Raw genomic sequence first — 15,981 nt, forward strand, 5'->3', positions numbered from 1 at the left:
ACTGCAAGTGCACCATACTGTAACGAAACGTATGAAGGTATAGTTTTTAGCTTCTGTCTAAAAATGATCAGCCACTTGGATGACCAAAAAGGTGACTTGGTTGGGAACACTGCTGTTTTCTCTTGAAGAAAGATATGTTTTCAGTATACTGACTGACTGGTGTCTGTGTTGAAAAGCATGGTTGAAGTTGATGATTGAAAAAACATGACTGAAAAAGATGACTCTGTAATGTTAATAAAAATGCACAAATGAGTGAAAAACTACTGTTAAATTATACAATGGGGACTTGGACTACAGCTTAGTAAAAAAAGACTTGAACTTTTTATTTTGTTTTACCTGACCAAGGTAAGTCAAAAGCACTGGCCTCTTCCCACTTTATTTTGCCCTTTGTGTCAGTAGCAATGTCCACTGCCAGGAGAGAAGATCAGAGATATGGCATCCATTTACATTACATTTACATTTACATTTTAGTCATTTAGCAGACGCTCTTAACCAGAGCGACTTACAGGAGCAATTAGGGTTAAGTGCCTTGCTCAAGGGCACATTAACGTCATTTAGCAGACGCTCTTAGCCAGAGCGACTCACAAATTGGTGCGTTCACCCTATAGCCAGTGGGATAACCACTTTACAATTTGGGGGGGGGGTTAGAAGGAATACTTTAGCCTATCCCAGGTATTCCTTAAAGAGGTGGGGTTTCAAATGTCTCCGGAAGGTGGTGAGTGACTCCGCTGTCCTGGCGTCGTGAGGGAGCTTGTTCCACCATTGGGGTGCCAGAGCAGCGAACAGTTTTGACTGGGCTGAGGGGGAGCTGTGCTTCCGCAGAGGAAGGGGAGCCAGCAGGCCAGAGGTGGATGAACGCAATGTCCTCGTTTGGGTGTAGGGACTGATCAGAGCCTGAAGGTACAGGGGTGCCGTTCCCCTCACTGCTCCAAAGGCAAGCACCATGGTCTTGTAGCGGATGCGAGCTTCAATTGGAAGCCAGTGGAGTGTGCGGAGGAGGGGGGTGACGTGAGAGAACTTGGGAAGGTTGAACACCAGACGGGCTGCGGCATTCTGGATGAGTTGTAGGGGTTTAATGGCACAGGCAGGGAGCCCAGCCAACAGCGAGTTGCAGTAGTCCAGACGGGAGATGACAAGTGCCTGGACCAGGACCTGCGCCGCTTCCTGTGTAAGGCAGGGTCGCACTCTCCGAATGTTGTAGAGCATGAACCTGCAGGAGCGGGTCACCGCCTTGATGTTGGCGGAGAACGACAGGGTGTTGTCCAGGGTCACGCCTAGGCTCTTCGCACTCTGGGAGGAGGACACAGCGGAGTTGTCTACCGTGATGGCGAGATCATGGAACGGGCAGTCCTTCCCGGGGAGGAAGAGCAGCTCCGTCTTGCCAGGGTTCAGCTTGAGGTGGTGATCCGTCATCCATACTGATATGTCTGCCAGACATGCAGAGATGCGATTCGCCACCTGGTGATCAGAAGGGGGAAAGGAGAAGATTAGTTGTGTATCGTCAGCGTAGCAATGATAGGAAAGGCCATGTGAGGATATGACAGAGCCAAGTGACTTGGTGTATAGGGAGAAAAGGAGAGGGCCCAAAACCGATCCCTGGGGGACACCAGTGGTGAGAGCACGTGGTGCGGAGACAGCTTCCCGCCACGCCACTTGGTAGGAGCGACCGGTCAGGTAGGACGCAATCCAGGAGTGAGCCGCGCCGGAGATGCCCATTTCGGAGAGGGTGGAGAGGAGGATCTGATGGTTCACAGTATCAAAGGCAGCAGACAGATCTAGAAGGACAAGAGCAGAGGTAGTAGTACTCCGTTATACTACTATGGATGCCGTGCAGACAGTGTCTGTCAGACAGATTGAACCCAGGGTGGTGGACATACTTGTATCAGAGGAGGCTGGTTGGAGGAGCTATAGGAAGACGGGCTCATTGTAATCGCTTAAATGGAATGAATGGAATGGAGTCAAACGTGGTTTCCATATGTTTGATGTGTTCGATACCAATCCATGTATTCCAGCCATAACAAGGAGCCTGTCCTCCTATAGCTCCTCCCACCAGCCTCTACTTACTTGTATCAGTGTACTGGGTAGGCTCAAGTCACAAAGCCAGAAAGCAGCAATAATTCGTGCAATTGTAGCTATTTATTTTTGTTTTTCCACATCTGGTCAGACTTTGTAATTGTGGGAAATTGAGAGCTTATTATCCCACCTATGAGTGGCAGTGACGTTATTGACACAAATGAGCTACAGAGGTTAGGCCCAAGAAGAATGTGCACTTGAACTTCAATCCTGGTTTGGCCCCTACCAGTATTGTCAACAGTTTATTAAAACTCTCAAAGCCTTTACCTGTACCTGAATGTGGTAGTAGAGCATGGCCAAAGTGGAGATGGAAAGGCCTCAAACGCTGGTCAACCTGGATCATGAGTTTAGTAGCTAAAGCTAACATAGTAGCGCCACTCAAATGTCTTCACAGTGCGCTGTTCCACAACAATCAGATGGGGAAATTATGAGCTTTTGTTCCTTGGGTTTTTATTTCACTCTAAATTAACAAAAAGCATTTCTTCTGTTGCCAGTCACAGTAATGTTGATAAAACGTTGAGTATCTGGAAATGGTCACTGAGTCAAACTGCCCTCTGCCCCTAGGTGGCAGCAGAAAGGCACTTCAAAAGCCTGCTTACATAGCCTGGTTACATAGCCTGGTTATACCAGTGAACACTGCGTTCACCAATCTGAAACTTAGTGAAGTCTGTTTGGATGCCAGACCTTACAGGCTGTACTAATCACTTCATCTGGCTGCTAGTGTTACTACATTATTATGTCATAGTTTACCTGTGCCCTTATCTCAAGTGTGACTTCCCAACTCCTAACATGTGTTTTTGTGTCTGATGTTTCTGAATCTGAAGGCACTTTATAATTAAGACTACAAACTAGATCCAGATTATGGTGTGACTGTCACTCTCCAACAACGCTCTCTGCTGTTCATGATTTCAAAAGCTTTATTCTGTTGGTTGTGTTATTTATTCACAGAACTCTTTATGTTAGGGAAACGTATAAGACCACAGCTGACTACATACAGCAGGTCAACGCAATACTTCTTATCAAACAAATCTAACCTACATATACTGTTCAGTCTGATTATGTTTAGTCCAGGAGTAGCATAGGTCAATGAGGTAGTGAATCACTGTGTTTTTGGACAGAGAATGGTGTACGGAGTAGACTACTGCCTGCCTCTTACTGTTCATCACCTTCCAATGGCGTTAACACTGTTACAATCATAGATTTAGAATCTCATTCTATTTCTAGAATTGTATTATTTTTCTATTGTTAGAATTCTTTCAGCTTCCATCTTGTTCCACTAAATTATTACTACCATATATGAGAAGACCGATGCTGTGTAAACCTTTTGAAAATATCATTTTCAATATCCTAGACCTGCTGAACTGTCAAATGTTTTTCCTCTGCATTTTAAAGACCTAATGTGATATTTCCTTTATGTAAGATATTGTGAATTATATTAAAAAATGACATGTTCAATACATATTTCTTTGTACTTTACCCATTTCCACTTATTGCTATCCATTGGCTTCCACTGTGCCTTGAGTCGTCAGGTAAGTCATATTCTGAAATAGTGAACGAGGTGTTCTTGTACACTACCAGTCAAACGTTTGGACACACCTACTCATTCAAGGGTTTTTCTTTATTTTTACTATTTTCTACATTGTAGAATAATAGTGAAGACATTAAAACTATGAAATAATACACATGGAATCATGTAGTAACCAGAAAAGTGTTAAACAAATCAAAATATATTTTATATTTGAGATTCTTCAAATAGTCACCCTTTGCCTTGATGACAGCTTTGCACACTCTTGGCATTATCTCAACCAGCTTCATGAGGTAGTCACCTGGAATGCATTTCAATTAACATTTGCGCCTTCTTAAAAGTTAATTTGTGGAATTTCTTTCCTTAATGCGTTTGAGCCAATCAGTTGTGTTGTGACAAGGTAGAGGGAGTATACAGAAGATAGCCCTATTTGGTAAAAGACCAAGTCCATATTATTTCAAAAACAGCTCAAATAAGCAAAGAGAAACGACAGTCCATCATTACTTTAAGACATGAAGGTCAGTCAATCCGTAACATTTCAAGAACTTTGAACGTTTTTTTCAAGTGCAGTCGCAGAAACCATCAAGCGCTATGATGAAACTGGCTCTCATGAGGACCGCCACAGCAATGGAAGACCCAGAGTTACCTCTGCTGCAGAGGATAAGTTCATTAGAGTTACCAGCCTCAGAAATTGCAGCCCAAATAAATGCTTCACAGAGTTCAAGTAACAGACACATCTCAACATCAACTGTTCAGAGGAGACTGTGTGAATCAGGCCTTCATGGTCAAATTGCTGCAAAGAAACCACTACTAAAGGACACCAAAAAGAAGAAGAGACCTGCTTGGGCCAAGAAACACGAGCAATGAACGGTGGAAATTTGTCCTTTGGTTCCAACCGCCGTGTCTTTGTGAGACGCGGTGTGGGTGAACGGATGATCTCTGCATGTGTAGTTCCCACGATAAAGCATGGAGGAGGAGGTGTTATGGTGTGGGGGTGCTTTGCTGGTGACACTGTCTGTGATTTATTTAGAATTCAAGGCACACTTAACCAGCATGGCTACCACAGCATTCTGCAGCGATACGCCATCCCATCTGGTTTGGGCTTAGTGGGACTATCATTTGTTTTTCAACAGGACAATGACCCAACACATCTCCAGGCTGTGTAAGGGCTATTTTACCAAGAAGGAGAGTGATGGAGTGCTGCATCAGATGACCTGGCCTCCACAATCCCCTGACCTCAACCAAATTGAGATGGTTTGGGATGAGTCGGACGGCAGAGTGAAGGAAACGCAGCCAACAAGTGCTCAGCATATGTGGGAACTCCTTCAAGACTGTTGGAAAAGCATTCCAGGTGAAACTGGTTGAGAGAATGCCAAGAGTGTGCAAAGCTGTCATCAAGGCAAAGGGTTGCTATTTGAAGAATCTCAAATATAAAATATATTTTTATTTGTTTAACACGTTTTTGGTTACTACATGATTCCATGTGTTATCTCATCGTTTTGATGTCTTCACTATTATTCTACAATGTAAAAATTAAGAAAAACCCTTGAATGAGTAGGTGTTCTAAAACATTTGACCGGTAGTGTATGCAAGTAAGGCGTGGTTCATTCATAAAAAGGTACAAGGCAATTATTGGACTTACGTGTTTGGACAGAAGTCTCCCTTTACCAGAGAAATCAGTGAATATTGCTTATTTGACACCAACTAGGACAAATTAAACAAAACAGCATTAGGTAGAAATATTTATTTGGAACATTTTCAAATTAAGAAATAAAATACAGTGTTCCTTTAAATCAGATGGAATTGTTTGTAAGCATTCACAAATACTTTATGAAAACAAAAAAGCACATAGGAAGAAGTGCAACAATACAGTAAATTATATTTACTACAATTCAACTACAGTACGGTACATATGCATTAGATGCATAGAAGTTGGCCATAACAATGTATCAAAATTAATATTTTAAGACTGAAAGCTTTGCCATGAATGAAGTACAGTATTTTCCTGTCTCTAGCTGACACTGCCATGTCTGCAGTGTGCATAGCTGAGTGATTAGAAGTCATTAGCCGTTGTCAATACCATTCTGACCTGAACTGGGATGGATATCAATTGTATTTCGTAGATTCCTCACGTCCCCTCTCCTAGCCTTCTCAAAGCACATTGGAGCAGAAGACCCGGGGTTCCTCCACTCAGATACTTCTCCAATGTGTTTTGAGGAGGAGGCAAGGAGAGGACAAGGAATCAAGGAAATACAATGTACATTAACCCTGGCTCTTTAGATTCCATATCCTCTCCTCCTAGTCTCCTTGCTTCCCTCTGTTGAGAAAGACAGAGACGACCGAACAGAATACGAGAAATTAAGGGAAGACTTGAGAAAGAGATGCAATGTTTCAGATCAGAGTATGGACCAGGAAATGAGGCTGGAGTCACAACAGTTACTAAATGAGGAGATATGAATTGCAAGGAAGAATGTGCCAAACTGTGGCGGAAATGGCAAATAAGAGAGCCAGACACATACAATCAAGTGGCCTTAGATCTGCACTTTCCCCTTGCCTTTCCCCAACATGTATGCTGTTTCTTTGGCTCCTTTTTTTGATGGTTTGTTTGAACATTGAGATATCAACCATGAACAGAACATTCACCCTGTCAGCACCCCCTTAAATGAAATTAACATCAATAATTCAATACATAGATGGTGACCTGTATGAAAAGCAAAAACAACAAACTTAACAGGCATACAGTATGATGTTGGACATTAAATTAACATTTCCAATCACCAATATGGAACAACTCCTCCCCTTCAAACAACTGTGCCTTTATATAAAAGGCTTTCCAAGCCAACTGACAGACTGTCATTCCTCACATGCACTTCTCCAAACAAACGCACACACACACGTCAGTCTGTACTAGGCTGCAGGGGCCACAGACCTCCTATTCCTGCTCTCCAGCAGGTCAAGTCTCCACTGTCCCAGTCATGGAGGTCAGGTCCCAGCCTAGGGTAGCGCCCCGGCCCCACACCCTCCATCTCCACCGCCCTCAGCTCTACTTGTCTCCCCCAGCCTCCTGCTCCTTGGCCAGGCCGCGGATAGACAGGTCGTACACCACCTCCTCTATCTTCTTCACGTCGTACTTGAGGCCATCGTAGCGCTTACGCAGGGGGTCGTTCTTGAGGTTGAGCAGGCGGAAGCCAGAGTCCAGCTCGTTGATGAAGTTGGAGATGCGGAGTGGCCGGCTGTAGTCCCCTGCTGTGACGCTGTTGACTGCCAGGCGAGACTAGAGAGAACAGGTGAGTTTATACATCTAAATAATCCATCTAAACCATCATATATTATCCAAAAAAAACAGATGTACATTTTGTATAAACCAATGTACTGATATATTAAAATGGTACAACACCACAATTCATTCTCACCAGTTCACTGGCCATGATCAGCACACCTGCCAGGTAGTCCTCAACATCCAGATGGAATCCCTTCTCTCTCACCACCTCAACTGTAATAAATAGGGAAAATGTATGCCCACCACAGCACTACCTGACTGCCGATTGACAGAGGAAGTCTGCGAATGCACCCATTGTCTTGAGAAAAGTTCAACTCAAGGTAATGGGTGCATTCGTTTTAGATTGCCTGGTGCACTGGGTGGGCAGAGATTTACCATTGGAATGGTCTAAAATGTTCAAACTCCATCCACCGGGGTACCGGGCGAGCTAAAACAAAGGCACCCAAATGAACTGACACCTACTTCCTAGTATTTGTGCCACTTCATCGCGTGTCACCAGAGACTCACTCTCCAGGTAGACCACGAACGCTGCCAGGAAGGCCAGGCGCTGCAGAACAAACCTCCAGTGCTCATGGAACCTAGAAGCAGAGTGGAGGATGGAAAATGACATGTTAGTTTGTCCTTTCAATAACAAGGAGAGAAGATAGACAATATCACTCCATAACTTAATGTGGTAATAAAGAGACTTGTAATTACTAATTTCCCTTATGAATGTAATTCTGTGGAGAGGGAAGTGCGAATCAGTAGCCATCTTTAGATTCAGCCATGTGTAAGGCCTACCTGTAGTACTGCTCCACTGGGAATTTGGTTTTGAGTTCTCCAAGGTGCGTCCTGACTGTACAAAACAGTTCCCTGGCCTTTGAGCATTTACTGGGAACTAGTGTGACAGACAGGGGGACAAGAAAGAGATGTTTATGTACTACCTGTAGTACTGTTCCACAGGGAGTCTGGTTTTGAGCTCTCTAAAGTACATCCAGACTGTGCTAAGCAGTTCCCGAGCAATTACACATTTATTGGGAACTAGTGTGACAGGACAAAACAGAAACAGTTATGACAAGGTGACAGAGAACCTGTAAAGCAGTGAGTCAATCAGTAAGATAAGCCATCACAAGTGATAGTCTAGGGTTGTATTCACTAGGAGTAAAACAGAAGAAAACAGACCAAAACAGGGAGGGACTACATGAACTTGCCAGTTCTGTCATCATGAAGTGCTTTGAGAGGCTAGTCAAAGACCACAACACCTCCTCCCTCCCCGACACACTCGACCCTCTCCAATTCGCCTACCGCCCTGACAGATCCACGGACAACGCAATCGTCATTGCACTGCACACTGCCCTCACCCACCTGGACAAAAGGAATGCATATGTGAGGATGCTGTTCATCGACTACAGCTCGGCCTTCAATACCATGGTGCACTCTAAGCTCACCACAAAGCTCACGGCTCTGGGACTGAACTCCTCCCTATGCAACTGGGTCCTGGACTTCCTGATGGGCCGCCCCCAGGTGATGAAAGTAGGCAACATTACCTCCTCCACAATGATCCTCAACATGGGGGCCCCACAAGGGTGCTTCCTCAGTCCCCTCCTGTACTCCCTGTATACCCATGACTGCGTGGCCTCACACAGTTCCAACTCCATCATCAAGTTCGCTGAGACACAACAGTAGTAGGCCTGATTACCAACAATGACGAGACGGCCTACAGGGAGGAGGTAGGCACTCTGACGGCGTGGTGCCAGGTGAACAACCCCTCCCTCAACATCAGCAAAACAAAAGGAGCTGATTGTGGACTTCAGGAGGAACCAGGCCGGGCACGCCTCATCCTCATCAACGGGGCCGCCATAGAGACGGTCAAAAACGTGAAGTTCCTCGGTGTACACATCTCAGAGGAGCTGAAATGGTCAAACCACACGGACACCGTGGTGAAGAAGGCACGACAGTGACTCTTCCAACCTCAGGATGCTGAAGAAATTCAGCCTGTCCCCGAAGGCCCTCACAGTGTTCTACAGGAGCACCATCGAGAGCATACTGTTGGACTGCATCAAAGCCTGGTACAGCAACTCCACCGCCGCAGACCACAAGGCGCTACAGAGGGTGGTACGCTCAGCCGAACACACCATTGGGTGCATACTGCCTTCCCTCCAGGACACCTACAATACCAGGTGTCGCAGGAAGGCCATGAGATCATCAGGAACCTCAGCCACCCGAGCCACGGCCTGTTCTCCCGGTTTCCATCACTCAGACACGGGCAGTATAGGAGCATCATGGCAAAAACTGTAAGAGCGGCCAATAGCTTCTACCCCCAAACCATCAGGCTGCTGAATAGCCACCACAAGTCAGTTACCTGCTCCTCCAGTCGCCCTCCTGCCCCACCAGACTTCCTGCCCTCCCCTTGCTGCTCCCCCTATGGACATTTTACCCTGCCCCCACCCCAATGAACATTTATCATGCTGAATAGAGCTCCACAGTGGAGGTGTCATAATACCCATAAAACCTAGCAGTGGAAAATGGGAAATGAAAATGGTTCCAATCGTTTTTTCCCATAGGGGATTTTAGAAACACTTAAAATAAAGGCTGTGTTTTGTGTAGGCTTATGACGTGAAGTTTTGATAACCATGTCAATCTCTCTCGGACAAGAAGACTTATCAATATATTCGGCTCGATTTACTCTCAGATTCGAAAATGCTAATTAGCATCAAAGAAGACATCATGCAAAACTACAAATCCCTGCAAGCTCCTGCATGTCATCTCTAGCGTACACCTTTGCTAACAGATAGTGTCAATTTAAAACTCGCACAAGACAGTTCACAGAATTGTCCATTTAAAGAAATGTAGCCAATCTGTTCATTACTACATTTAGCTAACATTAGCTAGTTACACCAGAGATTCTTACCTTTGCCTCGATTTGGCAGTCTCATCCAGATCATCATGGCATTTGTAGTTGTTTATGATAGCCACATAAGCAGCTAATTTGCATTTCATTTTTTGGGGGTAAATACAGGCAAATATATTGATAAAAGTCACCTTGTCCTAGAGAGATTTACACGGTTAAAAAAAACGTCACGCCAGGGTAAGCCTACACGAAACACAGCCCTTATTTTAAGTGTTTCTAAAATCCCCTATGGGAAAAATGAATGGTGGAAAAATGATTGGAACCATTTCCCTGTTCGACCGCTAGGTTCTATGGGTATTATGACTCATACTGTGGTACTCTTATAACCACCACTAGTCAGCTACCTGCCCCCCTCCCCCGATATTTATCATTGCCATACACACATATATATACACACATATACACACACACACACATATATATATACACACAAACATACAGTGAGGGAAAAAAGTATTTGATCCCCTGCTGTTTTGTACGTTTGCCCACTGACAAAGAAATGATCAGTCTAATTTTAATGGTAGGTTTATTTGAACAGTGAGAGACAGAATAACAACAAAAAAATACAGAAAAACGCATGTCAAAAATGTTATAAATTGATTTGCATTTTAATGAGGGAAATAAGTATTTGACCCCTCTGCAAAACATGACTTAGTACTTGGTGGCAAAACCCTTGTTGGCAATCACAGAGGCCAGACGTTTCTTGTAGTTGGCCACCAGGTTTGCACACATCTCAGGAGGGATTTTGTCCCACTCCTCTTTGCAGATCTTCTCCAAGTCATTAAGGTTTCGAGGCTGACTTTTGGCAAGTCGAACCTTCAGCTCCCTCCACAGATTTTCGATGGGATTAAGGTCTGGAGACTGGCTAGGCCACTCCAGGACCTAAATGTGCTTCTTCTTGAGCCACTCCTTTGTTGCCTTGGCCGTGTGTTTTGGATCATTGTCATGCTGGAATACCCATCCACGACCCATTTTCAATGCCCTGGCTGAGGAAAGGAGGTTCTCACCCAATATTTGACGGTACACGGCCCCGTCCATCGTCCCTTTGATGCGGTGAAGTTGTCCTGTCCCCTTAGCAGAAAAACACTCCCAAAGCATAATGTTTCCACCTCCATGTTTGACGGTGGGGATGGTGTTCTTGGGGTCATAGGCAGCATTCCTCCTCCTCCAAACACGGCGAGTTGAGTTGATGCCAAAGAGCTCCATTTTGGTCTCATCTGACCACAACACTGTCTTTTATCGATCGCGGTTATAATATCGTTTAGGACCTTGAGCGTGGCTGAGGTGCACCCATGACCAGCTCGGAAACCGGATTGTATAGCGGAGAAGGTACGGTGGGATTCGAAATGGTCGGTCTTCTGTTTGTTAACTTGGCTTTCAAATACTTTCGAAGGGCAGGGCAGGATGGATATACAGTGGGGAGAACAAGTATTTGATACACTGCCAATTTTGCAGGTTTTCCTACTTACAAAGCATGTAGAGGTCTGTAATTTTTATCATAGATACACTTCAACTGTGAGAGACGAAATCTAAAATCCAGAAAATCACATTGTATGATTTTTAAGTAATTCATTTGCATTTTATTGCATGACATAAGTATTTGATACATCAGAAAAGCAGAACTTAATATTTGGTACAGAAACCTTTGTTTGCAATTACAGAGATCATACGTTTCCTGTAGGTCTTGACCAGGTTTGCACACACTGCAGCAGGGATTTTGGCCCATTCCTCCATACAGACCTTCTCCAGATCCTTCAGGTTTCGGGGCTGTCGCTGGGCAATACGGACTTTCAGTTCCCTCCAAAATGTTCTATTGGGTTCAGGTCTGGAGACTGGCTACGCCACTCCAGGACCTTGAGATGCTTCTTACGGAGCCACTCCTTAGTTGCCCTGGCTGTGTGTTTCGGGTCGTTGTAATGCTGGAAGATCCAGCCATGACCCATCTTCAATGCTCTTACTGAGGGAAGGAGGTTGTTGGCCAAGATCTCGCGATACATGGCCCCATCCATCCTCCCCTCAATACGGTGCAGTCGTCCTGTCCCCTTTGCAAAAAAGCATCCCCAAAGAATGATGTTTCCACCTCCATACTTCACGGTTGGGATGGTGTTCTTGGGGTTGTACTCATCCTTCTTCTTCCTCCAAACACGGCGAGTGGAGTTTAGACCAAAAAGCTATATTTTTGTCTCATCAGACCACATGACCTTCTCTCATTCCTCCTCTGGATCATCCAGATGGTCATTGGCAAACTTCAGACGGGCCTGGACATGCGTTGGCTTGAGCAGGGGGACCTTGCGTGCGTTGCAGGATTTTAATCCATGACGGCGTAGTGTGTTACTAATGGTTTTCTTTGAGACTGTGGTCCCAGCTCTCTTCAGGTCATTGACCAGGTCCTGCCGTGTAGTTCTGGGCTGATCCCTCACCTTCCTCATGATCATTGATGCCCCACAAGGTGAGATCTTGCATGGAGCCCCAGACCGAGGGTGATTGACCGTCATCTTGAACTTCTTCCATTTTCTAATAATTGCGCCAACAGTTGTTGCCTTCTCACCAAGCTGCTTGCCTATTGTCCTGTAGCCCATCCCAGCCTTGTGCAGGTCTACAATTTTATCCCTGATGTCCTTACACAGCTCTCTGGTCTTGGCCATTGTGGAGAGGTTGGAGTCTGTTTGATTGAGTGTGTGGACAGGTGTCTTTTATACAGGTAACGAGTTCAAACAGGTGCAGTTAATACAGGTAATGGGTGGAGAACAGGAGGGCTTCTTAAAGAAAAACTAACAGGTCTGTGAGAGCCGGAATTCTTACTGGTTGGTAGGTGATCAAATACTTATGTCATGCAATAAAATGCTTAAAATTAATTACTTAAAAATCATACAATGTGATTTTCTGGATTTTTGTTTTAGATTCCGTCTCTCACAGTTGAAGTGTACCTATGATAAAAATTACAGACCTGTACATGCTTTGTAAGTAGGAAAATCTGCTAAATCGGCAGTGTATCAAATACTTGTTCTCCCCACTGTAGGTCTGTAACAGTTTGGATCTAGAGTGTCACACCCTTTGAAGAGGGGGATGACCGCGGCAGCTTTCCAATCTCTGGGGATCTCAGACGTTACGATAGAGAGGTTGAACAGGCTCGTAATAGGGGTTGCGACAATTTCGGCGGCTAATTTTAGAAAAAAAGGGTCCAGATTGTCTAGCCCAGCTGATTTGTAGGGGTCCAGATTTTTCAGCTCTTTCAGAACATCAGCTGTCTGAATTTGTGTGAAGGAGAAGCGGGGGGGGGGGGGGGGGGGGGCATGGGCAAGTTGCAGCGGAGGGTGCAGAGCTGGTGGCCGGGGTAGTGGTAGCCAGGTGGAAAGCATGGCCAGCCGTAGCAAAATGCTTCTTGAAATTCTCGATTATTGTAGATTTATCGGTGGTGACAGTGTTTCCTAGCCTCAGTGCAGTGGGCAGTTGGGAGGAGGTGCTCTTATTTTCCATAGACTTTACAGTGTCCCAAAACTTTTTGGAGTTAGTGCTACAGGATGCACATTTCTGTTTGAAAAAGCTAGCTTTTGCTTTCCTAACTGATTGTGTATATTGGTTCCTGACTTCCCTGAAAAGTTGCATATCGCGGGGGCTGTTCGATGCTAATGTAGTACGCCACAGGATGTTTTTGTGCTGGTCAAGGGCAGTCAAGTCTGAGGAGAACCAGGGGCTATATCTGTTCTTAGTTATGAATTTTTTGAATGGGGCATGCTTATTTAAGATGGAGAGGAAAGCACTTTTAAAGAACAACCAGGCATCCTCTACTGACGGAATGAGGTCAATATCCATCCAGGATACCCGGGCCAGGTCAATTAGAAAGGCCTGCTCGCTGAAGTGTTTTAGGGAGCGTTTGACAGTGATGAGGGGTGGTCGTTTGACCGCGGACCCATTACGGACGCAGGCAATAAGGCAGTGATCGCTGAGATCCTGGTTGAAGACAGCGGAGGTGTATTTAGAGGGTAAATTTGTCAGGATGATATCTATGAGGGTGCCCATGTTAACAGATTTAGGGTTGTACCTGGTAGGTTCGTTGATAATTTGTGTGAGATTGAGGGCATCTAGTTTAGATTGTAGGTTGGCCGGGGTGTTAAGCATATCCCAGTTTAGGTCACCAAGCAGTACGAACTCTGAGGATAGATGGGGGGCAATCAGTTCACATATGGTGTCCAGGGCACAGCTCGGGGCTGAGGAGGGGCTGTAGCAAGCGGCAACAGTGAGAGACTTATTTCTGGAAAGGTGGATTTTTAGAAGTAAAAGCTCAAACTGTTTGGGTACAGACCTGGATAGTACGATAGAGCTCTGCAGGCTCTCTCTACAGTAGATTGCAACCCCACCCCCTTTGGGAGTCCTATAGAGATGGAAAATGTTGTAGTTGGGGATGGAAATTTCTGCATTTTCGGTGGCCTTCCTAAGCCAGGATTCAGACACTGCTAGAACATCAGGGTTGGCGGAGTGTGCTAACGCAGTGAATAACTCAAACTTAGGGAGGAGGCTTCGGATGTTAACGTGCAAGAAACCATGGCTTTTACAGTTACAGAAGTCAACAAATGATAATGCCTGGGGAGTAGGAGTGATACTGGGGGCTACAGGGCCTGGGTTAACCTCTACATCACCAGAGGAACAGCGGAGGAGTAGAATAAGAATACGGCTAAAGGCTTTAAGTACTGGTCTTCTAGTGCGTTGGGTACAGAGAAAAAAGGGGGCAGATTTCCGGGCGTTGTAGAATAGATTCAGGGCATTATGTACAGACAAGGATATGGAAGGATATGAGTACAGTGGAGGTAAACCTAAGCGTTGGGTAACGATGAAAGAAATAGCATCACTGGAGGCACCGATTGAGTCAGTCTCCGCGTGTATGGTGGATGGGACAAAGGAGCTATCTAAGGCAGGTTGAGCTGGGCTGGGGGATCTACAGTGAAATAGTACAATAACAAATAACCGAAACAGCAATAAGCAAGGCATATTGACATGGGAGAGAGGCATAAAGCAAATCACAGGTGTTATTCGAGAGAGCTAAGACAACAGCTGGTAATGGCGACAAGGTTTGGGCTGAGGCTAAACATAAACAGGATGCGGTACCGTATAAAGGAACAGTCTAGCAGGCATCAGCTGTATAGCTGAGTTATAAGGTCCAGTGAACAGCAATAGGAGAGTTCGGAGGTAGTTCGGGGGCTGCTACAGCACTGGCGAGCAAGAGGCCACGGCTTGCGTGTGCTAGCGGGCCTTAGGCTACATACATACATACATATATATTATTATTTATATTATTATCTATTTTTATTGTACTTTGTCCTACATTGTTGGAGCTGTAACCTGTAATTACATCTGCAACCCTGTACATGTGACTATTAGCATAAACTCTCTAATAAGAGAAACGTTTTGGTTGAAAAACGTTTCGCTACGGCGCAATAATGAATGCACCCCATGTGATTGGGCACTCACTCTCTTTGAATCCAGATGGCTGATGGACACTTTGGAGCAGAGTCAGGATCTCCCTCGCTGTCTGTTCCAGAACCTGGACCACTTTTCGAATGTCCTGGAAGATAACATGAGCCGTTAGTTAGCTAGGCAACGGTATGAATTTGCAAAAACAAAATGCATGTATACGTGTCCTCCTCCCAATTGCAATGACGGTAGTTAGCTGCTAACTAGCTATATTGCAAATGTCTGCAAAACATTTATCTTGCACGTAGTGTTTACCATACAGCGCATTTGTAAGTGGACATGTTATTCAATTCATCACATGCTCAATGAAAACCTCACTGACTGTACAACTGACTGTGAGTCAAATGCTAGTTTTGCAGTTGGGTAGAGGTTCTGAGCTAACTCGGTTGACAAAAACATTAACAATCAGCCTATTGATTGATTACCTCTCTTATTTCTTGATCCGCACTCAGAAAACCCTGAATGTAACTGAACATTTCCGGGACAGACATCTTCTACAAATTATTGTATTGTGCAAAGGATATGCTAACTAGTTTGCTTCTGCACAATGAATCAAAACAGTTGGTAGCTAAACCAAAAAATACCAACGCGTGCGCATGGGTCCTTCGTAAATGTGTCGCATTAAGGTGATGTCATCATTCTCCCATATCGATTTTTTTGTTGCATCTCCAAATTATGATCAAGATAATGAAAATATACATTGTGAAATAACATAAAGAGGAAAACGTTTGTTGTGTTCATTTG

General features: G+C 44.9%; 1 protein-coding gene across 1 annotated transcript; it reads right to left on the reverse strand.

Moving 5' to 3' along the window:
- Positions 1-5,328: 5,328 nt before the first annotated feature.
- LOC311129359 (translin-like) lies at positions 5,329-15,857 on the reverse strand. Its single transcript, XM_084161623.1, has 6 exons — positions 15,663-15,857; positions 15,235-15,328; positions 7,659-7,755; positions 7,341-7,456; positions 7,012-7,091; positions 5,329-6,872 (listed from the first exon to the last, which is right to left on the reverse strand). Exons 1-6 carry the CDS (start codon positions 15,726-15,728, stop codon positions 6,642-6,644), a joined length of 684 nt encoding a protein of 227 aa, XP_084017749.1. The 5' UTR covers positions 15,729-15,857; the 3' UTR covers positions 5,329-6,641.
- Positions 15,858-15,981: the final 124 nt, after the last annotated feature.

Source organism: Coregonus lavaretus, assembly GCF_964263955.1.
Source record: "Coregonus lavaretus genome assembly, chromosome: 5".
NCBI classification, from domain to species: domain Eukaryota; kingdom Metazoa; phylum Chordata; class Actinopteri; order Salmoniformes; family Salmonidae; genus Coregonus; species Coregonus lavaretus.